This window comes from Fundulus heteroclitus, chromosome 11 (assembly GCF_011125445.2).
Source record: "Fundulus heteroclitus isolate FHET01 chromosome 11, MU-UCD_Fhet_4.1, whole genome shotgun sequence".
In the NCBI taxonomy this organism is placed as follows: Eukaryota; Metazoa; Chordata; class Actinopteri; order Cyprinodontiformes; family Fundulidae; genus Fundulus; species Fundulus heteroclitus.
This window is the reverse complement of record NC_046371.1, coordinates 13,344,178-13,371,996: the sequence shown is the minus strand read 5'-3', so window position 1 is coordinate 13,371,996 and position 27,819 is coordinate 13,344,178. Positions and strand designations below refer to the sequence as shown.

Below are 27,819 nucleotides of genomic sequence, written 5' to 3'. Positions count from 1 at the left end.
CCATCCATCACATCTAAGCAGCCTCCGCACAGGATGTGTTCAAGGTGATGTACAGAGTTAGTTTTTTCTGCACATGCTCTTCCACACGTCAGCTGTAGAATGTGGCAGTGACGGTGACTTCTGCAGGCAATTGGTTGCACTGTGTTTTATTTAAGTCTATCAGAGCGAAAGTAACTGCATACAAATGCATGGAACACTTTTCAGATTTTCCTTTTCCTTCCACTTCAGACTTATGCACTACTTTGTGTTGGACAATTACACAGAATCCCAACAAATCAAGCTGGAGTTTGCAAGAAAAATGTGAAAAAGGGTTGTAAGAGTGGTGGAAAAGGATATGACGGCACGCTGGGACTCACAGTGAGCTGGGTCGGATTTGCCGGCCGTCCTGGTCTCCGTCATTGCTGGTCAGGCTGTGTCTAGGGGTTCGGTTGTGGCTGCCGGCACTGCTACTGCTGCTGCTGCTGCTATTGCAGTTTGCAGACGAAGACACTGGGTGTTGTAGGTCAGCGGCCGGGGTGTTGCCAACACTGTTCCTCTTTTCACCTACAAAATAAGATACGATTTACAAACGCTGCTGCTTTGATTTAAAACAATCCTGACTAACCACTGGGAACACTGTATCTGTCTAACCTGATCCCATCCATATGACGTTTGTTATGCAAAGAAAGTGCAAAAAAAAAGAAAAGAATTTAAGGATGAAAATTATGATGAAAATGTGTCATTTTTTTATTTCTGTGCACTAGGCTCACCTTTCTGAGAATGTGTTGGTGTGTGGAAGAGTGTGAGAGGCCTCTCGCTGCAGGACGGTGCTTTGCCATCAGTGCTTTTCCTCCTCAACTGGTCGAGCTGCATGTTTGTTGAATTGACGGTCAAGTTCGGCACGTCCCTGAATATCTGTGTAAACAAAAACAAAAACAAAATTCGAAAGGAAATTCGAAGAAACAATTTCAACTTCCAGTCATGTGAGGAGCTACTCACTACTGCTCTGTAATGTCTGTAAAAGTAATTAGCAGGTTAAGAACAAGTACTGTTCATCATCCCATTTTGTCTTTTAAAACCACAGTTTATGTAAAAAACAAACAAACAAAAAAACAAGCAGACTCCTAACATTGTGGTAAAACTGGTGTGGTTCATCCAGCATGTCATCTGAAAACAAAGCAGCAGAATACAATGACACAAGAACCTCAATTTATTCCACTTTTTGCTCCATCACAAGTGCTGAATTAAATGTACGTTATTGGATTATTTTGTGATGGATAATCACAAAGCACTGCATAATTGTGACAGGGAATAAGCAGGATATAGAGTGTTTGAAATCTTTTACAAATAAAAATCTCAAAGATGCGGCATGCACACTTCAGCAGTTTTTACTCCAATACCCATAAATAGAAACCATGGCGAGTAATTGGCTTCAGAAGTCACCTAGTTAGTAAAAGTCACGTTACCAATCTGTGCCCAAAACTTTAAATATCAAATAGAGCACTGTTTATTTTGCCATCCAAACAATACAAATCAATTTTACACTTTTTAGATTTTCTATTTATCTCTTCACATTCCACAATGATGCACTATGTGTCTGAATATCTCATAAAATCTCAATAAAATGCACAAAGTAAGGTGATTTTATTTGTCCCTTCAGGTAAATTTTTCCTACAGACATAGACACCTGCATTTGTTAAACTATCCAAGTAAAAAGAGATCCATACATGCAAAAGAAAAAACTAAATAAACCAAGACTTGTACATAAAATACGAAAACAGTCAAAGCTCAACGCTGAACAAGGATCTTAAAAAAAAATAAAGAAGAGTGGCTTCAGGATTTAAGAACAAGTGAGAAAATAACGTCACACTTTAACGATTATGGTTGGGACATGACAAAATGTGGGAAAGTTTATGTTTTCTTTATCCTAAATAAGTTTAACTCTTCTAGAGCTTATTTATTATAGAGTGTATACTTTATTTATTTTGCTCTTACACCACACAACAGCAACCCGCCGAATCTCAAGAGGACGATGTCATAACCAAAAATAAAAAAAAATTGATATTTTTGTGACATCCTTTTAGCACACACTGTCCTGCTCGTGTCAAAATACATGTGTGTGGCAGAAGAACCGTCTACCAGCGTCTAATTGTTTACTTCATTCATTGACTGAACGCTGTGTGTCCAATGGCAGGCTCTCATGCAGACACACTGTTGCCATGGTGAATTGTGTAAGCAGCTTGAGGCATGTGACGTTGTAGTGCAGCGCACGCTTAAAGCCACACTTTAACCATTATGGCTGGAACATGACAAAATGTGGGAAAGTTTATGGATATGAACACTTCTGCAAGGCGCTGTGGTTCATTCATGTTAAACATATTACATTTTTCTAGAGCTTCATTTATTATAGTTTATTTATTTTGCTCTTACACCACACAAAACAAACAATAGATTATGTTTTAATAGGAGATAATAAAAGGTTTAATCTCCTGTGTGGAATTCAACAGTTAACTTCATCTTCAACTACGGCTGAACTAGCAGCCCTCACTCCTCTTACCTTCTCATGATGCTCAATGAGGATTTCCACTACAATATTTTGAAACTTGATGTCCATGATGGCTGCGACCGTCTCCTCCTGTGGGCGGAGCAGAGTCGGCCCAAAGACCACTCCCAGATTGGCGACAGTCATCAGGTTCTGCTGGTGGTGACTGGCCACGCTACACAGGAACAGCAAAGAGAAAGGGAGCGCCACATTTAAGTGAATGCAAAAACAGTGAACAACGGTTGAAATACCTTACATGACTTTCGCTCAGAAAAACTGAGCGGGTGCCCAGCTGCCTCTGATTTAAACCTGTTTGCTGTTGCGATGATCTGGATAACTGAGAATTTGCACAGGCAAATTACCTTACAGTGGTATGCAAAAATCCAGACGAATCCCTTACTGAACTAAAATCTGCTCCTTGTAAATGTTTTAAACTAAATCTTTGACAAGATTTAGGTAGACTGACATAGACAAAGGCAACGTCACCTTCTGTCTACAAAAGGTGAAATTGTGGCTCAAAAGGGAAATGTTAAAGGAACCATAAGTAATAATGACACCTAGTGGGTAAAATTGTAAAAAAAAAACACATACACAATGCCTTTCACAGACACCAACCATTTGCTCAACGGTCTGTTGTTGCACTGAATGTTTACTTACACAGGGCAGATATATAATGTTGTTTTCTGTTCTATTTCTGGTCCGCTTCTCTTTCTGGCTTCCATGTTTGCAGGCTGCTGTAACTTTTGGCAAGATAAAATATCAAATGCTGCACTATGTTTTCAGAACTCTGGGAACTTTCATATGACTGGCTGAGGAACCAGGAAGTAAACACAGGCTGCACACTGAACCAAAGTAGTTCTAGACCGTACCTCTAGGTTTGAAAGGAAAGAAAGGTGACTAAGACATTGTTGATGGAGTGGACTGATTTTAGGGAATGTTACTTCTATCCCAGGTGAGAAATTAGACTTATTTCGGTTGATTTTACAGTAATTACCTTACTTATTGCTTCTTTAGCATACATGTACATAGAGAAACAGACTGATGTATACTATTGACGTCTCCTGGTTGGGTATTTTCAACATCTTTAGGTCAAATTTGGATTGGATTTATGGGCTAATACAGTCCCGTTCTCAGCGAGTTTTTCTGGACTTAAAGCATAAACATGCCAACCTTAAAGGACGGATATAGTATTTTAGTACCGTAACATCTACAGAAAATACTGAAACTACTGAAATTTAATAGTAATCACTTTTTGCATTGTTTTCAGGGCAGTCAAGTAACTTTAAAAAAAAACCTTCGACAACAAAAACCCTCTTCCACAAGCAGGAAATGAGTGAGACAAGAAGTTCTCTTGACTTTCTTCTCCTCGCTGGACAGATCAACATTCGTAGCTTGAAATCAGATTTAAGTTAGAAACTTTATCACTATTTTTGTCTGGGTGGACATTGTGCGATGCCTTGATGCCCACAATTGATGCTCCAGAGGTTTAGGCCACAATTCTTAAGAAATCTTTTGCTGTATTCTGACTTGTGCCGCTTCTCATAGTTCAACCAGACATAGAATACGATTTTAGCAACATCAAGTAGATTTCCAAAGACGCAGTAGCTTAAATCAAACGATGCTGCTGCTCTCAGGTTGTGAATCCGGTTTTTGCTGAATTTATTCACCGATTTTTGAAAGACAAGACAGACCGATACATCTGCAGTACACGTTTAAATTTTAGTACTTCCTTCGTCCTACTTGTCCACTTTGCATATTCACAGTCAGAGACGGGGGCTTGGACAGAACCGCAGTGAAAAAGCTGGCAAGGTCCAACAAGCAACCTTTAAAAGACTCTTGGGGAACCTGATCTAGGTCTGTTTAAAAGATAACAACACAGTCTGACTCAGTAGAAGCAAGAGGTGCATTTTCCAGAGGCAATGCACAATTAGTAGTACAACTCAGCTAGTCATAGCAAATCGTTCAAATATTACCTCTGTGTATTGTGTTATCCTTGTTTCAGACACATTCTAATTTTTAGCTTTGAAAAGTATTGCTCTTAAAGTAGAACGAAAGAAAGTTCCTGTTAAACCAGTTAGAAACTGGACAGCCAATAGAATTAGGAGCTGAAGTTATCAGTTAGATCTAGACTAAATACAAAGGCCCATTAAGTTTGTCTAAAGTGAAGTTAATGCTTAATGAAAGCAGTATATAGGCGTTGATATAGGGCTGCAGACAGTTTCTCCCATTGTAGGCATGGGCCTGTGTCAGATTCTCACAGTACGAACAACTTGAGTCAAAATATCAAAGCTTCATGGTAGTTATGCAAAAAATGATATTACTATTATTATTATTATTATTATTATTATTATAACATCTACACTGATACAACTGGTTTTGTTAAAAGCAAACAAAGCAATAACTATTTCCACTGCTGTTGAAATGCTAAACTAAGTATTCTTAAAATCTCATTAAGCTATAATGAGATTTTCTATTTCTTTTGCTACAGATTCTGGTTGAAAGTTTTTTTTTAAAAATGAGTTATTAAAATTATTATCAAAAATATATAATGGTTCTTCTGAAGTGTTTAATCCTCAGAATATTAAACTTTTTTGTCATTCTTCCTTTTACAAAGCAACACTCAGAGTCTAGTCTAGTTTGTTGTAAATTAGTTGGGCTGTCTGCTTAATTAGTCAACTTAGTAAGTTTTATTTATTTATATAGCACTTCACAAGATACAAATCACAAAACGCTTAACAATAAAAGATAAAAACACAGAAAACAAACTAAACAGAAGCAGATTTGAAAAGATATGCTTTTAGTTGGCCTTTAAAGGATATCACTGAGTCTGCTGATCTCAGAGTCAGAGGAAGGGAGCTCCATAGTGTTGGAGCAACAGAAGAAAAAGCTCTGTCTCGCTTAGTTTTAAATTTAGTATAGGGAGCAGTCAGCAGGTCTTGATCACTGGACCTCAGAGCCCTAGTGGGGATGTAGGGACGTAATAACTCAGCGACATACACTGGTGTCTGTCCAGGCAGAACTCTTCATATTAAAACTTTTGAACTGCACTCTATAATAAACTGGGAGCCAATGAAGCTGTTACAGAAGTAGAGCAACATGATAAAATGTAGAAGATCTTCCTTCAGCTAAAGAAAACTCTCACTCATCCAACTTTTAATTATATCCAGACATTTTGGTAAATTGTGTAGTAACAGAGATACCGCTCTAAGTTTGGCAATAGTAGCGGTAAAACGTTGTTACCTCAATGAGACTCATTTTTAAAACAGCTGGATTTGTGTTTCTTGGATGCTAGCGAAACGTGTAGATAGAAAAGAAGTTTCCCTTCAGCCAGCTGACCGGCAGTGAAGAGCAACAGGTTTGGGAATGGTGCTGCTGCTTTACTTTATACTTCAAATAGCAGGAGAGGCCTCTGGTTGCTCCAGTCCTTTATCTGGAATCTAATTAAAATTACTTAATCGGCCCATAAAGAATCAAGGAGCTTTATTGTCATTATGCGTTAACATAATTATATTTTTGGTGAGGCACACGCTGGCTCAGAATGCACATAAACTCACAAAACAGGCACAACCAAACATTATCTTCATCTTTTCTTTTTTAAAACATGATGATTAATCATTCTCTTCCTTTTATCTCCTCTTTCTTTCACCTCTACTCTTTTTTTTCTTTTCTTTCACTTTTTGTTCTTCCTTTACTCTCCCATTGTCATGTCCATATAATTTGAAATTCTCCTTGCAGGAATCATAATAAAGCTATTTAAAAGCATACATCAAGTCGAGCACTATGGCGAAAGCTGTTTGCCCCACTTGTAAAAGCAAAATCTGTCGAGCTCTATCTGGCATTGAGATATCAATTCCTATTGCCATATTGCTAGACAGGACACTGGGAAAAAAAAACAAAAAAAAAAACATGATGATTGCACTGGCCAACCATATTACTCCCTGATGTGCAAGTGGACTCATTTTCAAGTAAAAAAAAAAAAAAAAAAACGCATGACAGACTACAATACTGTGCAACGAATTCATTTACAGAAATGTGCAACATGCATGAATGTCTGAACACAGTCCCTGAGAGATTGAGTGTGCTAATTCACGTTCAAGTAAGAGGCTCTATACATGATTTGATATACATCGGCTCAGAAACCTGCAAAAACCTGTGTAACCAGTAGTGGGTTTGTAACAGGTTATGAACTGGGCTGATGGTTTGTTGATACTCTTCTGTAAACCGATTTCCAGGTACAAATAATGCAACCATGTATGGGTGGTTTTGAGGGGAATTTTATTTATTTATTATTATTTATTTAATTTAAAATAATGTACGAACATGATTATGACAAATAACATCCCTTTTAGCTGAGGAGTCTATGGAAATGCCTCCCTGCAAGCTGCAGGAAAACCTCAGAGCTTCTTTGTTTACACTTTAATGAATCTGAGTGGTTTTCTGCAACCCACACAGTTCTTTACTGCTAGTATTTAATTTATAATGTAGATAATTGGCTTATGTGTAAACAACCCACAATGTTAAATTACCAATTCTTATTTAATAAAGCTTCAAATCGCCCTTGTATATTGCTCAAGGAAAATCAAAATACACTCAAATCTACTGATGCAATTTCAAATATAAAAACATCAAAATCCTTGATTTGTTTATTGGGCCTGTGAAATATGTTTTCACGGCCACGATGCATTTTAATCTCCTTCAAGGCGTTTGCTCAAAATTCACAGAAATTTCTTCCAGGAACTTAAAAGATGGCGCATTCACGAGAAAGGAGCAGACAGATGCAATTTAAGCACGATGCCCTTGGCTACATGCTGTCACCGTGCACAAAGTCATAAAATTCCGCTGTAAATCAACAGCCCGGCAGGGACCTTTGCAGAAAGGCTGAAAGAGCACAGAGAACAGAGGGCATCACCTGTCTGCATGCGGCAGGTCAGAAAAGGACAGCGCAAGACGGGAGAAGAGTGGTAGTCCATGGAGTTTTCTGTTTAAGGGATGTTTTTGCTTCTGCAATACGTTTCACAACGAACCTCTGCCATTAAAACTGATCTAAAGTTAGTTAAGGCAAATGAGTCTTGTCTGCTTAGAATATGTTAAAATAAAATCTGTTTTATCATAAATATGGTTAAAAATAAATAATAAAAAGGTAAGGGGACATTAAATAGATTTTTAACTTTTTTTGTGTCTGTTCTACTCTGATTGAACATGGTTTATGATTTACTTAAGGCTGGACTCATTTATGGATTTGACCTTTTACATCTATAAACACTGTCTAATCCTTGGCAATGATGCAATGAATCAGTTTTCAGGCTGACAGAAAGAGAAAACCGGAAAGATCAAAGGTGTGCTCTGATAGTCACCATATCTATAAAACAGTTATGACAGCCATCGACAGCTGTAATCTACCAGAGCTCATGGAAATGTGCTCGTCGCCAACAGGCCACCAGGCCTGCATGTGCTTACCCATGTGTAGTATGGACCATGGATGATGGCCCATTTATCACAGATTACATTGTGCTGTTGCTGCAGAAGGCAAGCCTGATAAATCCACTAGGCTTAGATAGCCGGTTTAGACTGAATACACAATGTCTGTCGGATAATTTAGAAGAAAAAGTCAACATACACTGTAATGCCATGATTGTTTTAAGGATGAGGCTCATTTTAATGATTCCACCGCTCTATAAATACAAACAAATCATGCTTTTAGAATTAATTGGATTTCTGTAGAATAACAAAGAGCAGTATCGGTGCCAAGATTCAGAGTCAAAAGATCCCAAAACGTAAGTTTTATATGTGATAAAGGAGAAAAACAATTATGATGAATGGATAAAGGCCAAATACTTAATAGTTTATTAATGATGCATTTGAATTGTACCCAGAAGTCAGAATTTCCAACAACAAAGTTAGAAAATTCAAACAAAGTAAAACTGTCTTAACTTTAACATGGGATATGCCTGCTATGCATATACAATGTAAAAAAGTTGCAGGAATTGATGGTTGTGCATGTATGATTTTTTTTTATCTCATAATAAACCAGTGGCACACAAAAAAGCTAAATGTCTCTATTTGTGAATATTTATTCTTTAAGTTTTGAACACAGAATTGTAAAAAATTCTATGTTAAAGCGGCTTTTTGAGTGATTTCCAGCTCAAGTGAAGTCCACAATCCTATTATCTTAGTCAAAATGATAGGAAATCCAGATCAAGCCAAATATATAGCGAGAATACATTGACGTTCATACAATTTCTTTTCTTCTAATTGCAGTGCAGGAATTAAAGCACTGTTGTTTTTGTCTGAACCAGTTCTTAACTCTCCCATGAACCCAATTATTCTTCTGATTTCTGAAATGTCTGGTAAGATTTTCACCCGACCATATCTGTCTCCCTGCAACGGAAAACCTGGGAAAAGAAATGATCCTGTTGGCTCCAGGGTTTCTATCTTCAGCCCACAAAGTGTGAAACTACATTAAATCTACATTGAGTACCAGCGCTTTTCCAGGATCGATGGCAGAACCAGTCAAGAGGAACGGGAGTGCAGCAAAGTGATTGGAGGAAATAAGACCCAGATTACCATCACTGCTATCATTAGAGGGTCAGAACTTAAAAGAATTGCAGTTCATCTTTGCCTGTGTGTTATCTCCACCTACTTGGCCAGGTGTTTCATCAGCAGCTCTAACATCTGTCTGTTCTTCTCAGGTAATCGGTGCACGAGAGCGTGGATCTCTTTCACTCTGGCCTCTGGGTTGTCCATCTCTGAAGAAAGACACATATAAAGGCAACGGGTGAGTTTCTCTGAGACAGAGACGGTCACGGGTCAGCAGTCAGCAAAGTAAAATATATAAGGAAGGTACCAATTACTTACCTGTTGACCTGGAAATAGGAATCTTACAAATCATTGCTTCCTTCACCATATTATGTTGCACATAGGAACATTTTTTTAAAAAAAATATTAAAGTCATGCCGATAATCTAACTAACAAAGCAGATTAATAGAAAATAAAGTAACATCGCTTACTGTCATTTATTTCACTTTTATGTTTTAGCAGTATGCAAAAAAGGCAACAAAATTACACAGCTATCATCTGTCTCTATATAATGTAATATATGTTATTACCCTTGTTCACGTGGAGCTTTAATTTAATTTTATTGTAACTTTGTGCAGTAAAAAGTAATTTAGTATTTATAAATCATCACTGACACTCAGAAAGAGCTATCATCTGAAACTGTTTTGAAGAAAATGCTCATTTGCTCAAAAGTTAATTACAATGAAAAATAAATATTTTGAACAAGAGCCCATCCTAAAAACTAGCCTAATTTGTTGAATCCCCCTCATCCCTTGACACCCAGGGATGATGATGCTAAACCCCACACTGCTGAGGAGGAAGGCGTTCTCCTCTTTTTCTGTGGTCAGGGGGGCAGAGCTACTGGAAAAGGCTTTGTAGACCTAAAATGCCCAATGTTCTGGGGTACCATAGGACACCATTTGGTAGAAGCTGCACTTGCAAAGAGACTACTAGATGTAGAGTTAAATCTAAATGTATCTATACCAATGCCCAATTCAAGTTTAAATTAAACCTTTTAATTATTCAAATTATTTCTTATTAGAACAGAAATGGAGAAATACAGGAATGTCTACAGATCAGTGTATTTAAGTGTTATTCCATTTCAATTCCAAAACTAAAAAGGACTATTTAATGCTTTTTGTCACTTGGCTCTCTCTCTCTTTATGCCCACATCAAAGACAAATAATTTCAATTAAAATGCTCCTAAAATCCATCAAATGTCATGCTGGTAGACCAATATTTTTGTTTACCTTTCCTAGATTACCATATAAAATGTAATGATATTTCATGTTAATTCACAGTATAGACTGCAGCTTGTTTCAAAGAAGCAAATATGGAGCTGTTGCTAAATCAAATTATTTCAGGCAAAAGGTAAAAGGAGATTATTTAACATTAGAACAGCCGTATCGGTCATTTTGACCATTTTGCAATTTGTATGTTTAATTAAAACATGAAGCCTTGTTGGTCCTTGGCCTTTCCTAAAAACATTGTATATTCATAAAAAATGTACGTCCTATTTTTAGTGTGAAAAGGATTAATGACGTACTATCATTTAGATTTTCCTGGGTAAGACAAAAATAGAACGGCAGGGTGAAAAATTAGACAGGTATTTGTCTAAGAGCCTCTTCAGCGGTGTGTGGTCAGGCTATTCTTGCACATGCGTAATCTCTTTTTCTTTCAGTCTTTTGTGTTCAAAAGTACAAAAGGAAAGAGAAAAGGAAACATGGGTTTAAAAGAAATATAGCCATAGAAATGGCGTTAGAGACTGATGAACATGGACGATTCTGGTGGACAGTTTAGCCTGGAAATAAAAGTGTGATGGCAGGGAAAATTTCTGGGTGGATGAAAACTCCTCATCTTTATAGAGCGAGTTTGAGGACATCCTGAGGAAAAGGAGACACCTTTTGCTTTCTAATAGATATGTAAATGCTGTCATGACCGTTGACATGTCAGGTGAGCTTCTCCTGTGATTACAACCATTAGCTAGTGATCCTGTATCTCTTTGGTCAGCACTGCTGGAGATTAAAAAAGGTGCTTAGTCTTACAGATGGTTAGGGCTGACAGACCTGCATTTACTGTTTTCCTTGATTGCTTTCAACTCAAATTCCATATTTTCAAAACAGTTCACACTAGGGCAGGGCAATATATTGAGATTATAAAAATATAATTTAAAAAAGCTATATAAGATGGGACTGCATCTTTAATGGCAGGAAGGCCTATGTTGCGTTAGAATTATACTTTGATATATTCCAGTAGGCTATATTTCGGCCGTTTCTCATATTTATCTACAAAAATGTGCCTGTGAGACATTTGGGATAATTATAAAAAGATGCCTTTTTATAATTACTTCATGAATAGGACAACATATGTCGTTTATCACCATTCAGCCTAAAACTATTGGTCCATATCACTCAGTCCTAGTTGGCACACAGGCCTTAACAATTGTAACCATGGTCAAAGAGACACATATTGTTTGCAAAAGGCTCGAACCATGCCAAAACCTTTAACATATGAATCAAAAGCAAATATCTCCATAAAACAACACGACTTGCAACCAAGTGTGAGAGCTCTTCCAATTAATTATTACACAATGAACAACAAAGCACAGCACTCGACTCAGCGAATCAGTGCATCATTGTTTGTCATTGTTGCCTTTTAGGCTGTGTAAGATTTTCCTTCTTGCAAAAAAAGTGGATCTAGAATCAGAAATGCTTTGATGTGAATTTTACTGTTCAGCAAAAGTCGCCCAAATTTCTACTGAATCTTGAACCCTTCCAGCTACACCCCAACCTCCGCACACTCACTCTCATCTGCCACCTCCATCCATGCTGGTGCAGAACAACCCAGGCATGGTACTTATTACACGTGTCAGCACAATGATAAAGAGCTAACACAAGAGGTGTCTTCAGCTCTGCTGAGATAGTGATGATGAAAACTGAGTGGATCCCAGTTTCTTTCAGCAGGTCGAAGCAATCAAGAAAAACTGTAACGCATCACTGCTGTAAGTCAACAGAAAGGTGACAAGAGAGCTCGCACTAGCTCAGCCCTCGAGCTCTGGCTGTCAGCTGCAAGTAATGCAACAACGACTCCTCTACAGGGCCGGCAAGCTTTTTCACACACTTTCATGCAAGAAGTATTTCCATGAGCACCGATTGGCTGCTGCAAACGCTAAGGAATAAAACATGAAACTGATCAATTATAGAAGATGAGTGCAGAGATGAATAAAACAGCCTAAACATTTCCTAATAAACATCCAATCTGTCAACACATAAAGCCATCTGATAAAAAAATAGGACACCCTGCAGTAGCCTCAGTATTTATACAGACTGACTTATGTTAGTCTATAAATCCCTGAATGGTTTAGCACCAAAATAAATCACAGACCTGTTATCAGTGTATCAACCCTCTAGAGGGTCTTCTGGCTCAAATCTACTCGGCATACCCAGAACCAGAACCAGAACCAAACACGGAGAAGGAGCATTAAGTCTGTATGCTCCACAAACCCCAAGTTCCTTTAAATCAAGGTTTAAAACCATGAAATTTAATTATTACAGCCGAGGACCTGTTTGGCATAAACCAAATGGAGCATTCATACCAGCTGTAGCTGTGAGGCATGAAGGTGGAAGAAGGAGATGGTAAACCATTATCTCTACAGTCACGTCTGTAAATCTTTTGGTCGCACTTCCTTCCAGTTTTCTGCAGCAGTCGGCAGGAATTGTCTATAACAGACCCTAAAACTCAGTACACTCCATACACTCTCCTCCTTCAAAAACTCCTTACAATAAGTAGTACAAGATCATTGCAGGGTTTTCCTCTACAATTTATTTTAACCATGGTGGTGCATAAGATGCTTCGCCTGGCCTGGTTTAGGGATGGACGATATAGAAAAAAAGCATATTGATAAAATTGAAATTATATTGATCGATACTGATAATTCTCAAAAAATTCTAAACATATTTAAAAGCAGCCCAGGCCATTTTATGCCGTTGCTTATTGACGTAATTTTAGGTAAACAGAAGAACACACAAACACTCTCTGAACTCTTTGAAAGGGGCGGAGCTTGGTGACAAAGGATTCCTGGGTCTGCGTTTGTGATTGGTTGGAACCATGTAATATATGTAGTATTTACCTACATGATAGGCTAGAATGCAAAAGTAAGCAAAACTGTTGTATTGAATGTTTTATTGACCCATTTCCTTTTTATCGCACCACACATCTATCGATCGATATATAATGTTATTGAATTATCGTCCGGCCCTAGCCTGGTTATTTATTTTGATTAAATGCAATTCAAATATTTCATTCCAGAGATAAAGAGAATGGGTCTAGACAATGACACGTGAACTTAATAAAGAAATAAAAATGTACTTTGAATATCCAAGCAGAAAAAAAACTTTTGTAGTCATAACATTAAACATTTTAAAAACATTCATAGACAAGGGATATAAATACTTTTTGAAAGTCCCTGTATACAAACAGCAACGATGTAGTTATGTGGAAAATCAAATGAATTCAAAAAAAATATTTTAAGCTCTTGAAAGGTTCTCAGCCATGCAAATCTTGCCCAATAGGGCATGAAGACATTTGCTTCACAAATTACTGGATTCGGCGAGTTCAGCTCTGAGCTGACATCAGGGAAGAGAATAAAGGGCAACACACATCAGCGGCATCAGGCACGAAAAGAAGAACGCCCCCATGATTTTCCGTCAAACAACCCACACCGACGGCATCCGGTTGGCGGCTGATGCTGGAAGGCACGTCGTCCAGCTATCATTTTAAAGCCTGTTCTATCCAGGAAGTGCCGATTCCTCCAAAACATAACATGTCTGTCTCAGAACCTTTCACGATGACATCTAATGTGTTCTAAAGACACCAGATGACAGTGAGTTTTAGAGATATCGCTTTATTAAAACAGCTATCTCACACCCTCTGTGTAGCCGAAAGCAAAAAAAAAATAAAATAAAATCCTTTCACCTATCCGGTGAAACCAAGCGAGGATTGAAGATAAATATCAGTTGGGTGTTTTTTAAAAGGGAAATCCAAACTAGTTAGACCAGCTGTTTGCAGAGATGTCTTATAATGTCACCGTATTGCCTCTTATTTCTTTGTTAATTCATTCTTTGAGTTTAATATAACACGCTATCATACACTGAATGAACGTTTGTTTAGGTTTTTTTTCTTTTCTTTTAAGTGTAACCTTGCAGGACACTTTAAGGGAAGACTAATCTTATTTAAAGTAAGTAGAGAAAAACCTAAAAACTCATGGGAAAACGTGCTGCAAGCTCAACTAGATGTCAGCACCCAGAAGAGTTAAGGCATTGTAATTCTCCTGTCAGCGTGCACAAAAGACAGGTATCAGAAGTCAAATTCCAACCTGCCACACCTTCTGCTCCTCCTCCCTTTCCTCTTCTTCGTCTTTCCTTCTCTCTACACCGAACCAGTTCCCACAGCATCTCTGCCTTTTGCTTTAACCCCCGTCTCATTTTTTTTTTCTTTTTTTTTTTTTTATGTCTCAACCTGAAATTTGACACAGGATGAGACTAAACAGAAAGGAAACTTGAGGAGGAGCAAGATGGGTGACGGTGGTGGGAGTAACTGGAGGAGATGTGAAAGAGAGAAGAAAAAAGGGAGGAGTCGGCAGAAACAGTTCAAACCAGGACATTGTCCTCATAGAGCTCTGCTGGTTCTTCGTGGGATGAGCGGGGAGACACCGAAATTCATATTCTCAGCCAAATTCTTCCATATTCATCCCTTGCTGAATCTAACATAACCAGAAACCTTCCGAAAACAATTTTAAAAATGCAGCAATTATTGCTTATATAGCGGAACATTCCAGATTTGCTTTAAACAGGCCCACATTTACATGCTGAGCTTCCATAAGTCAGTCGTGTAACACACACAAACGTGCATATAGAGACAGACGTTTGATTCTCCCTGGTTGACTTCGCTATGTGCTGCATGGAGCCTCATCCTGTTCAGTGTTGCCAGGGACACAGAGTCATTTCCTGGAGTTCATTCCCATTAAAGTTGAGCTTTCCAAAGGATTAGCCACAGTCAAACATTGAAAACCTGTCTGCACATCTTTCCAGATATTTTTAACATGCAATAATGAAAAAAAAAAAAAACATAAAATCAACAAAGAAAATGAGGATATTGGTCATAAACGTATATTGATTTGAAAACATATTCATACCTCAGGTAAGATTAAATTTAAAGTTTAAATTCAGGACTGTAGCTCTCTCGGCTGCTTCTCTGATTGATGCTCTTGTTGCTGACCTATCGCTCGGTAGGTGCGCAGCTCTGACACGTATTCTATTTCTACTTTTGCAAGGCATTAAACGTACAACAACACATGCTGCACTTTTCGGGTATTAAACGGCATCAAAAATTAAACTGGGTCCGATGGAGATGATGACGTCTGGGAGAAAGTCTGAACCGGCCTCTGCTTGCAAGAGTTTATTTTGTATCCCAGCAGCAGCAGCGAGAAAGGAATGCAGTGGACTGAAACGATTGCTTTGGCTGTTGGACAGTAGAGATAATCAATCTTTAAAAAGGCTGAGTAAGCCAAATTTTTTTTTATTTATTTATTTTTTAACTTCAACAGGCGCTCTACATACAAAAATAGATCATTTTTTAAGCTTAAGGTTTGGCATTACATAACTCAAAAATATAAAACTCAGCTAGTTCGTACCATTTAGGTCGGCGACCCATGGCTTTTGCCCTTCATGTCAAATTTGAATCTTATCTGTATAATTCTACTGATCCACACAAGCAGACGCACACACAGGCTGCCCGGAGGCAATCTGTGTCATACACATTGCAAAATAGAGGAATCAGAAGGCTAAAATAACTCCCATGTATGTTATTTGCATGCGGATTCATATGCTGTGTGTTTTAAACTCCTCTGAGGAGCTTCTAAAAGATTATTAAAATAAAAAATACACATTACTGTCATAGTAAAAATACTGAAATCCTTGCTTAATCCAAACCAAGACTGTGATTCAAAATGAATTGGTCTTAAATCAGCAACAAACAAAAAGGTTACCCACTGGATTGCCCTTTGCACAAATGTGCAGAAAGAATATGCAGTAAGATGTGAGCGACACTGGTACAACCCCTCTTTTCTTTGAATAGCTGTCTGTCGTGTTTTCATGAGCACTTGGGAGGCAAATGAGATAAGAGGAGACTTACTGGCAGCCTTGATGAAACTCCTCTGGTACTGGTACGTCATGAGAGGCGCAGGCAGCATCCTGGAAAAACAGGACATGCCAAGCGAACCAATATTTACGCAAGTCATGAGGCAATTAAAATAAGACGCGACCTTAAGAGCAGAGTGTAGCAGGAATTGTAGCAGAACTGTCCAGTTATTATAGCGATGTGCAGAAAGAAATCAGACCGTTTTTTGCCACACAAACCTGAGATAATACTTGATGGCACTTGTTATTGTTTTAATCTCCCACTCCGGGTTGTCCAGCTCCACGTCGGCACACGTCTTAGGATCTGATGGACCAAAATACTTGATAAATTGAGACGGTAGAAGCGTTTGAAATATAACTACTCCATTTCCCCTTGATGTACTTGCTCAGTCTTTACGGTATGTGTTTCTGCACTTACCCATGGCCAGGCTCAGTAGTTTTTGTACTTTGGAGTTTACGCCAACGATTCTGTACAGGCCCTGCTCATCAATACCTGAAGGAGGGGAGATGATATCAGCAAGTTATTCAATGGCCCCCCTGGGCAAGGCACTTTACCCCAAGTTACCTACCTACAGTGTAAAGCGCTTTCGGTCCATTTACCATTTATGGATGTGGCTTTCAGCCACTTTGTCTTACAATGCTTATGCCCCTCTTTGACTGGCTCAAACATGCCAACAAGCAATAGAAATTATGTTCAGGATGATGATGAATGATAATGATTTTTTAAAGCACCCGTGCCGCTCCCTGACACAGAGGCGCCCTGGCGGAGAGCCACATTGCCCATGTCAGAAATCACTACTGCTAATGAAAGTCAACAGCTTTCTGCTCTCTCCTAATTTGAGGAGCGGCTAAAACAAACAGGCCTCAGTGTTAAGCTATAATTATACTCCAAGGAAAACGAAAGTCGTTGAATACCATTCAAAATGCCCAAGCCATTGTTATCGCCTCAAAAAAGTAAATAGAAAATTTGAGGAAATGCTGAACAGTACTACAATAAAATATTAATTTATTTTAAGGCTGTTTACACATCTTTACCCTGGGCTTCCACTAGTTGTGGAGGGGGATAGTGAGGCCTATTGGTATATTTTACTATCCAAAATAAATGAGTAATTACTTTTTTTAATGAACTAAAAAAAATAATTTCTAGCAGCTCAGACAAACAAGGACTTATTCATCCAAAAATTACAATGTGAATCCATCTGTTGAAGAGTAAAGAGAAAAACAGTCGGCAGCAAAAGACGCTGTAACAACACCAGGTAAAACAAGGTCCTGTTTTTTTTTGTTTGTTTTTTCCCTCGATCACGCAGACCTTTACAGTGACATTTTAAAGGAGCATCTGAAGGCCAGAAGTGTCCAGAAACATCAAAGAGACGCATACTCATAAGGTGGCAGCTTTAATTTCATTTGTGCCAGACTTAAGACTTTTACAGCAAGGCTTGAAATGCCATAGATGCTACCTAAAGTGCACAAAAGTTTTATTCCCAGAAGGAGAGCAGCAATATCTACCTACATCAACATCCTGTTAGTATACCTGGATCAAATCTATTGATTCTCTCTGTTGTTTGGGGACTTTTTTTGTTGCTTTTGTTTGATCCTTAAGTCTTGCAATCTACTGTGCCTCAGTAGGATTAGTTTATATGTATAGCTTGATGAAAGGCTCTGTAAAAAGATCACATGAACCAAATATAATGAACAGATGATTTACAAGGTTTTAATCCTTGTAAATCAGACATGGTATCTCTTTAGAGCCACCTTAAGAGCTAATAAAAATCCTAAAAACATGTTGTTTTACATACTTAGCATGTAGAATCTTCCACAAACACACACACACACACACACACACACACACACACACATATATATATATATAGTTTTAAAATGTAAGTTTGCAACTGGGACAAGCAGATGTCAACTGAATATATGCAAAAGTAAATTAATCCACATGAATGAAGCAGGAGAGAAACCAAGCAGATACATTGTTAACATTATACCTCGAGTTTCCACAGCGTAGATGAATTTTTTCATGATGTTGAACCCGGTGACATCCAGTTGGGCCACTGGTGATGGGAGACAAAGGCAACGAGCAATGAGACGATTAGCAGGTCTTAAACAAATACATAATGGCAATGTCTTCCATCTTTAGATTTTTAGAGACTTCAAAAATGTGTCTCCTCTTATTCCAGGCATGCCTTTTGAGATCATGCTTTGAAACAAATTTAGTTAAACTGCTGCAAAAAGTCTCCTTTTATGCATTCCCAGATATTCACAGGGAAGTCGGAAACCTGCTCAATCAGAATGCTCAGGTAGGCGCTCTCATTTCCCGCCAGTCGGGGGACATAAATCCGACCAGGTGAAACAACCCCACAGAATTTTACAAAATGAATCACTGATCACCTCTTTTCTTTTGCTCTTAAACTTCCTAAACTGAAGGTATTTTTTCAACAATTTTCCTCGTTTGATTGTATTGATTTTAAAACTGCATCTATGTTAAGTTCCAATATCTTGAGGTTTTTGTTTGGTTTTTTTTTTTGCACTCGGCATGTAAAGAAAATGTTAAGAAATTAATATTACATCTGGCCCTAGAGTTTATTTTTTGGTTATACTGAAATATAAATTTAAGAAATCTCAAAATTTTATAAACAAATTCCATCAGAAGACATCCCTCAATAAACTCAACAACATAAACCTTCCTTTAAGGGTCCACTAGTTTTTCATAACGCAACAATTGAGCAAATTCCTGATGGGTCCTCTCATACAGACACGACACATACAGAGGCCAGCAGAACATGTCTAAATCCCACCTCGGGGGTCTGATGGTTAATCACGCCCCTTTCAGATTAGTTTTTAAACCCAATTCTAGTAATCATTTTGTCTCATTTAGTTGATTCAGAATGGTAATTCCACCATACTTGTTTCAATCTGTTACAAGTTAAACTTTTCTCTCATGACTGAAGAATGTGTTTGTTTTTTTTAACATGATTGTTTAGAAATGAGAAGCAACTCATCGGTTAGGGTTGAATAACATGTTGACGTCCAAAATGTTAATTTTCAAAGCCCTTTTATGCATAAATGTTAAACCTGATCTACTTACTCCCTTCGGTTTGGTTGTCTTTGTTGAGATTGTACACCTGCAAACAAAAGAGAGACAATGCATTAAATTGTGCAGCTGTGAAATATATATATATTTTTAAGAAAAAATCTATGTGTACTATTCAAAACAGCTTTTAGCAACTGTTGCGTCTCGTGCCAAAGCAAAAACCATAACATGTTATTAATACATTAAGGGGAATGCATGAAGATCTCACATTTAATGTTGGCTTTTGCATAAATAAAGAGAACACTTGTTTTTGGTTGCAACATTAAAGCTGGATTTTAATGGGAGCGGCAACATTATTCATACAAGGTGCACAGGTAATTTATAATCAATGTTCAGAGTTTACGAATTAAGTCTACTTTGTGCGCAATACAAAAAAGATTGAACATTTTTACATTGTGTCACCAAACATCCACAAGCGTCAATTTGTTTTTAATGCATTTACTGTCAAACCAACAAAAAACAGTGGAACGTAAAAAGATGTGTGGTTTTTAATACTTTCTTTAAATGCAAACCTAAAAAGTGTGGAGTGCTTTTATATTTAGGCCCCCCTCAAGTCGATACACAGCCCAATTTGCTACAATTAGGCTACATATCATTGGGTGGATATGGCATATTTGCCCAGCGACTGGCTGACATTTTAGCCTATTCTTCTTTGCAAAACGCATAAAGTTCAGTCAGATTGGACGGAGAGCCTTGTTATGAAGTCTTAAATGGATTTATGCCAGGTCCCTACTTCTTCCCTGTATTTACCTCCATCTTCCCCATCAACTCTGACCAGCTCCTGCGGCCCTAAAGTAAAGTATCCCCACAGCATGAAACGTCCTCCACATTTCATGATGGAGATGGTGGGTGTTATTTTTCTGCCACACGGTGTGTTATATGTAGAGCAACTTGAGTTTTTGCCTTCTGATCAGAGCACCTTCTTCCACGTGTGCTGATTTGTCCACAACGTGGCTTGTAGCAAACTGCAAACAGGACCTATGGCTGTCATTGAGCAATGTGGCTCTGCAGCTCCTCCAGAGTTACCATGGACAGACTCTCTGACTAATGCTCTCCTCTGAGACAGGTAGGCTAGGTACTACTTAAGTGACTTTTGAGGGCAGTCTATTGCACTGGATTTTATTTAGTAGGGTTAAAGCAAATGGGAGTGAATAAGAAGTTTTAATAAAGTGAAAAAAAAACACTTTAAAAAAGAGTGGAATAGATTTATTTGTACAAAGAACTTTAAAACCATGTGTCATTTTGATTCCGCCTCACAGTTATTATGCAGTACTTCCTGTTGGTCTATGAGTTAAGACCCAAAATAAAATGTATTCAAGATTGTGGCTGTGAACGTGACAAAATGTGTAAAAGTTGAAAGGATATGATTAGGCACTGCTGAATCTTTTTCCTTTAAACTAAATTAAAACATAGTTTATCAAATAAATTTTCTTCAGATTTCACATAAAAACAAGTACAAAGGACATTCATTTTCTAATAAAACTTACTTCTGTTAATAACTTTCTATTTCAAGGGTGTTTCATCCCGCTGTAACGCTTGGTGAGATTGTACTGATTAAACTGTGACAGTTACAGAGCCAACATGTCTTCACATCAAAGGCGGTTTTACAGATGAGTTAGAAAACACAAACACATTTTGTTTTATGACGGCCCGCCTGAGCTCCGCAGCTGCACGTTCCAGCTTGCGTGATGTCAATTACCTTTGCCCGTTTGCATGCAGACACCAGGGAGGTGTCGAGACATGAACGGTTCTGAATGTGGGCGCGGAGAGCCGCAAGAAAACAGTTGCTTTGGGCTAAAAAAAAAAAACAACGTTTTAAGTAAACCTATAGTGCACGATTTGTTGTGCATGTGACAAAGTTGCACTGAGGCTCAGAGGACATGATGTCCTCTTCTCTCCTCCTTTTGTCTTCATCACTGTTTGTCTTCGTCATATAAGCACAAACTAGTAACCATGGCAACTTACCGGTTCTCTACCATCCATAGCCTCCATCCACAACCTGCGATCCTCCTCTGACAGAGCCTGCATGGTGATTATGCCTTGCCTGCACACGCACACACACACACACACACACATAAAAAGGGACATTAGCTTTTCAAATTTCATGGTAAGTGGCAAACATTTTCAGTTAGAGGCTGTTAGATCAACAAATTTGCCAGTACTGGCCAACTGCTCATAAAGAAACACATGCAAATACTGCACTCTGTGCGGGAACAAATGCCTCATGAGCAAACAATCACTGTAATCCTGGCATTTTATTTGGAACAAACAGTGTTAGAAGTATAAAAAGAGACATTTGAAATACTTTCAGACTGATTTGAGCAAATTAGATCCACCCCCGCCCCCTCCAGTGCGAAACACGTTCCTTTGCCCGTGCCAGTGCTCCGATTTTACTCTGATGGAATCAGATGATCAGCTGCTCATATCAGATTTTCAACATAAAAGGATGAGAGGCGCATGACGACGATTCCCTGAAAAAATCATCAGCTAACAAGAATTCATTACCCTAAGAAGATTAGACAAATCGTCCTGAGAGGAGCTGCGTTCATTGTGTGTTCCCACACTTCCGTCACTCACAAAGTCTCATTAGCCCAATCTGTCTCTGTCTCCTTCCAAGTTTGCAATCGATCCTGCTTTAGTCACTCTGTCAGCAGCAGCACATTCATCTTATGGTTGCTCCCTTGCTCTACGCCAATCACGACCCACTGCCCCCATGCAGGTCATCGCTCATCCGGACGCATTCTGATCCAAGTGCTCGGACACATCCTGGGTTCTCCATCGCTAAGTAGCTAAAGGTTCTCGGCCGCTCCCATGATTGGAGATTTAAAGTGAGGAACGCTTTCTCAGACTTCAGTTCTGTAATTTTCACTGGCTGAAGTACAGTAGAGCCTGAAGTGTTTGTTTAAATGAAGTTACAAGAGGTGAAAGACTTTTCTTTTATATGCATATGCACTTTATAAACAACGGGATAGTGTGAAAACACCAAACAAACGGGATGACATCCAAGAAGAGGATTAGGTGGCAATGAAGGAGGAAAGGGTGGAGGAGGAACCGGAAAGAACAGAGAACCGCCATGTTTGTTCTTGATTAACCCAATAGCACCCTCATGTGTCTGTGGAGGGAAATTACAGCTGTGTAAAAACGAAGCATGATGGGAATCAACTTTATTAATGTGTTCATGTGATATACTACTGTATCTCAATAAATAAAAATTTAATTAATAAATTAATTTAGTTCCGTAATTCAATTTAAAGTAGTAAAACCCATATTACAAAGATCACCAAAAAGCAATATATTGCATATAATGTGTTTTCTTCTGTCGGTTTCCGTTATCTTAAATAATAATAATAATTAAAAAAATGCTTCTCAGTAAATTTGAATAGGATTTATTTTAATCTATGTGAAATGCTATGTTTTCCCCTACATGTTAACGCTTATTTTATTAATTGATTACTAACTTACATTACATAATTACTCAAGCCCTATACAGCAGTCGCTGACACCTTCCACAAGCAGGGCACGCCACAGCAGGTCACTGTTAAATGAGGTGGTTGCTTACAAAGTGCTACATCCAAGCATGTTAATAGAAAGTTAAGTGGAAGGTAAAGGTGTGGTAGGTGCTTAACTAAAAGGTGTGACTGCAGCTACGAGAGGATTGTGAAGCAAATCTCAATCAAGAATTTGGGGGGAATTATGGTATTGCCTATTTTTTTGTTTTGTTTATTTGTTTATTTTTCTGAGAAACGTGAGTTGTCGGTTTTCCAAAGTTGTAAGGGGAAATCATTTCATCCAACAGAAATAAACCTTTGTATCTGCTAGTGTGTAGTGAATGTTTATAATATATTTTTCCTTTTTGAACTAAATTATTGAAATTAGTAAAATGTTTAAAGAGCCTTTGATTAGTTATTTAGCTTCACCCCTAAACATAAACCTGGTAAAATGGTAACAGATGAGTGAGTAAAAGGAAAATTGTGTCAAGAGCTTGTGATTTAAAAAGAGGACGCAGGTAATCAAACAACAAACACACTAACCTGTCTACGGCCTCGACATCGAAACAGAACCTCTTTTCTATGGATTCTGTCTTCCTCCTGGTGCACGACTTCAGGGTGAAGCTCTCCTCCTCGCCCTGACAAAAAAAAGAGACAAAAGCACTGCAGTGTGTGGTACAATAATGACACCCACAAAATAAAATTATAATTCTGGATGTCATTTGACAAGGTGATGGAGATTTTGGCCATCTGAGGATCTGGTAAAGCTTGCTAAAGATCTTTTACTTTCACTTTGCTTCTTCTGAAGAAGCAGGACAAGTGAAGCTCCACATTTCCGACTGAAGGTTTCTTGCTAAAGTTTTCATGCTTCAGTTACGCGCAGTGGTACGACCGGTGACTAAAACATCGCAGTTAGTGGTTGTAACATGAGAACAAGTGAAAAGCTTCGTCGCAGCCAGCTGGACAGATCCTAACATCTGGATGATTAGTGAGGGAAATACTCACCATTTTGCCCCCAGATTTGGGGTCAAATACAACCATGGAAAACCTCTTGGGCTCACGGTGGTATGTGCAGTAGTACTTAACCCAAGTGGAAACAAAGGAGCCTAAGAAATAAAGAACAAGAGGTGAGATGACTAACAATAGCAACAAAGGGAAAAGAGGACAGGGGAGCGAAAAGGGGAGCGAAAATAATCAGTGAAACATCAGCAGAAACAACAGAAACGTGTGAGTTGGGCCTGGATCACAGATTAAATGCAGATCAGATGTGACCGATGCGATACACCCGGGTGGGCTTGTACTCACGCTTCTCCAGTACGAACAGGTAGCCCTCCATGGTGTGCTGGCTCACACTCTTATGCTCATGAGGGTTCTCCTTCATCTTCCTCATCAGACTCTCAACCTCGGACCGTGTGCTCTCAAAACGGTTCCTCGTCTGTAAGCAACCATTCAGAGGAGCTAAAAACTTCCAGGAGTCAAATCTGTGCGATTTATTTTCTATCATATAACGCCAACAGGACAGTTTACTCACTCAAATTGATGTCTCTGGTGTAAATAATTGATTTATGCATACTTATAGCCATGTCAGTAGTGTCTGACTGAAACCATTCAGAGCTGTGCAAAGGTATAACATTTGTAAAGCATCCTTTAAAATAGGAGTCTCTATAGGATCAGGGTTTTAGCAGAGGTGAAAAGTTACATTCAATGCTTTTTAGAGTCTTTTAAGGGAACTCTGGATTAAACTTTAAACCTATGTAAAGCTTACAAAATGTGTTAAGCATACATGCCCAATTCATATTTTCTGTTTGGCTTACCATAATAAGGGAATAAGGGCTTATTTAAGACTTTATAAGACCTCCAATTGAGATGACTCATTTGAAGAGTTTTTCATGTTTTTAAAGGCTCTGCAGAAACCCTGAAAAGAGAACTCTACTACTGGGAGAAAAGGCTCAATTCAATAGAAAATGATTGATTAATTATACACCCTACCACTTAAATAGTGGTGTATGGAATGTTATCAGCTCATTGACATTTCCTGTGCCTGGACCTCAATATTTTGAGAAATGAAACTATCTGAGTTGCAAAAACTAGTCTGAGAGAGTTCATACTGAGAGAATAAGGGTGAAATCACAAGTCTATTGAAAGAGAAGCTTTCAGTAGATCTTTACTGTATTCTTCTATCCTTCCATGATTAAAAAAAGCTATCTCATAATAAATTAGTAGTTAATAAAGGCTCTTGCACAGTTCTTTAATATTTTTTTTAGATTTATTTGGTTACCAAAGTTTAGTTTATAAATAACACAAAACATGTAAAGCTTCTTTGCACTTCTGCATCTTCAAGCAGTAGACTTTTCTTTGAGACTTTCTCTTGGACGTGCCATGCATTCTAACAGGGTTTTTAGATTCTTTAAAACTGCCAGCGTCACAGATCCTCCATCATACTTAGCAGTGGATATTGGGGGTTATCCGCCGTTTCATGCAACCTGAAGCGTTTATTTTTAAAAAGCTCAATCTTTAGTCTCATCCAACCAAATCACATAACCCCAGGTAAAGTCATGGAAATCTGTGTTTGTAATATTCTATACAATTATATTTATGATGGAAGGACAATTGTGCTTTTTCGTTTTCTGGCATACCTTAAAATTTAAAATGTAATTATTTTTTTAAAAGAATTTGTACATATATTTAACAGCTAACTGTTGGAAACATTTCCATCTATCAAATAAAAAAATACTTCAGTTAATCTGTACAGCCACCTCCATCCAGACAAAATATGCTATATGCTTGTCTTTGGGTGTTCTTACATTCTGTATGCTGATAGTGAGATCAGTCTTGAAATGGTTGAAGTCCTTTGCCAGCTCATAGCCATGGTGATAGTAGGTGAACAGGCCTTGAAGGAACGCCAAGAGCTGAAACAAAGAACAGCAACAACAAAGAGATGACGGGAAAGGCAGACGAAGAAGGGAAGGGATGGAGGAGAGAACGTGGAGAAAAGAGGGGAAAAGTCAAGCAAGGCGCGTAAAAAAATAAAACATCAGTAATATTTAACATGCTTTAAAGAAATACGTTTTTCTGAGTCAGTTTTCTGAGCAACATGTGCAACGACTTGTCTTAACTTCAAAATCCCCAGTGGAGACGCCCTCAGGCGAAAACAAAGTCAGCGCTTGCCGCCAACAGAAGACTGCTGTTATTCTGGGCATCTGGCATGCTCGGACCCATCAAAGTCATTTACAGTAATGGAGACAAGTCAGCAGAGGAGTTAAAGGAACATTTATATTGCATTAGAAGGAAATTAAATTAAACACTGAATTGAACAGTCATTGAATACTATTTATCACCGTCCTTTGAGGTTTGAGAAGGGCTGCTGACAGCTGATTGGTCTCCTCTACGTGTACTAAGATATATTGATTTGATGACTTTGATTTATAAAACTCTGCTTGGCTAACCTCTGTCTTACTTAAAGTTCTCTCCTCTAAAGATCTAACACTGGCAATTCTCGTTGCTCTAATGACATTTTCCTTTTGTACGTTCCACACGTTTGGAGGAAGAAGGGAAACAAGGATTCAGCATCATGGCTCCTACATCATAGAATAATACCCAGTCTGAATTTAAGACATGGGACATTATTTCTTTGAAAATATTTCAAACCATTTTTAAGAATAAGCAACCTGAATCTATTAAAGCTATAGTTGGTAATCCTGTTCAGAGACACTTGTTGTTGTACCGGATGAAATGGTCCTTCAGTCCTGAAAGTAGTTAATACATCATGTATTCAGAAAGTGGAGGTTAAAAAATTAGATATCTGTAAGCTGCAGGCATGTAAGAACTCTGACCAATCACAACCATTCACATCAAATGGCAGTGATTGGTCAAAGTTTTGGTCCAGCTCTCACTCTCTCTGTCCCTGAAGTTCTGGTGGTAGCACCTTATCTATTGGTTGTCCCACAAGCCAATCATTCTGACGCGCTAACGTAACGCCAATGAACGGCAAAGTACTCGTGCCTTGTTAGTTTCCGCTTGCTGGCTGAGCATGTGCACGTCTAGTGTTTATGTATCCAGTTAGCTTAGCGGTTAGCTTGGGTGTTAGCCGTTTATTGTAGCTCCACTGCTCACACCGTATACTTTCAACATGGCTGATATTCCTAAGAAACAAACCGCGTTCATGTTTATGAGAAGAAGAGGAAGGCCCCAGTGGAAAGAAATAAGACCAGGGTGGATTTTGAAGATTTTTTTTTTTTTACACGATCCCCCTGAGGGGTGGAAGAGCAGGTAAGGTGGTCTTGCGCATGCGCAGTTATTCAAAAAGGGCCTTGAGGAAACTTCCGGAAAAATCAACGACTCTACCTTTAATCTGTGCTGATGCTCTTAAATAGTTTTTTTTTTTTTGTTGTTTGTTGTTTTTTTTTAGTTTCTACATTATTATGATTATTGTAATGGTTTAATTGATTGTCTTTTAAAGTGTTTGACTTTTGGATATGCACTGCAAACCCTGTGCCTAGGTCATATCCCAGGTCCCCTTTCCAAGTAAGATCTAAATCTCAATGGTGTTTTAATCTAGTTAAATATAGGAAGTAAAATGAAATAATGAAAAGCAGTGTTGGTCTTACAGGTTCCACAAAGTCAAACATCTTCCTTTCTTGGACCTCCTGCACCTTAAAGACGTACTCCAGAGAAACTTCATAGAAATGCTGCCTCACGTTATCAACCTGGCTGTCTGCCTGGAAAAGAAAAACAAATCCATAGAACTGGTAAATTCGGGTAATTGAGGAGACAGGAGGAAACGGTTAAGAGATGTAGACGCAGACAAAAGGCCTTACTTCATGTAGATGGGACTCTTTTTTCTTCGCTGAAAGGCTAAGATGCTTCTCCAACACTGCACAATACTTCTCCGTCTCTTTGTCATATTTTTTCTTGGCTTCCTGTCACATAGAAAACAACAGAAGGAACTATTGTGAAACTTTA

General features: G+C 38.4%; 1 protein-coding gene across 1 annotated transcript in view; it reads right to left on the bottom strand.

Moving 5' to 3' along the window:
• LOC105935674 (rho GTPase-activating protein 26) overlaps positions 1-27,819 on the bottom strand; it is a 106,099-nt gene that overhangs the window by 17,366 nt on the left and 60,914 nt on the right. Inside the window, exons 6-21 of the mRNA XM_012876195.3 lie at positions 27,675-27,776; positions 27,465-27,575; positions 25,662-25,766; positions 24,163-24,292; positions 23,863-23,963; positions 23,401-23,495; positions 21,335-21,413; positions 19,364-19,400; positions 18,264-18,329; positions 16,691-16,765; positions 16,492-16,576; positions 16,268-16,326; positions 9,162-9,267; positions 2,537-2,696; positions 750-894; positions 357-543 (exon numbers count right to left, since the gene is read on the bottom strand). Coding sequence (XP_012731649.2) covers positions 357-543; positions 750-894; positions 2,537-2,696; positions 9,162-9,267; positions 16,268-16,326; positions 16,492-16,576; positions 16,691-16,765; positions 18,264-18,329; positions 19,364-19,400; positions 21,335-21,413; positions 23,401-23,495; positions 23,863-23,963; positions 24,163-24,292; positions 25,662-25,766; positions 27,465-27,575; positions 27,675-27,776 — 1,643 coding nt within the window. The remainder of the gene's footprint in view (positions 1-356; positions 544-749; positions 895-2,536; positions 2,697-9,161; positions 9,268-16,267; positions 16,327-16,491; positions 16,577-16,690; positions 16,766-18,263; positions 18,330-19,363; positions 19,401-21,334; positions 21,414-23,400; positions 23,496-23,862; positions 23,964-24,162; positions 24,293-25,661; positions 25,767-27,464; positions 27,576-27,674; positions 27,777-27,819) is intronic.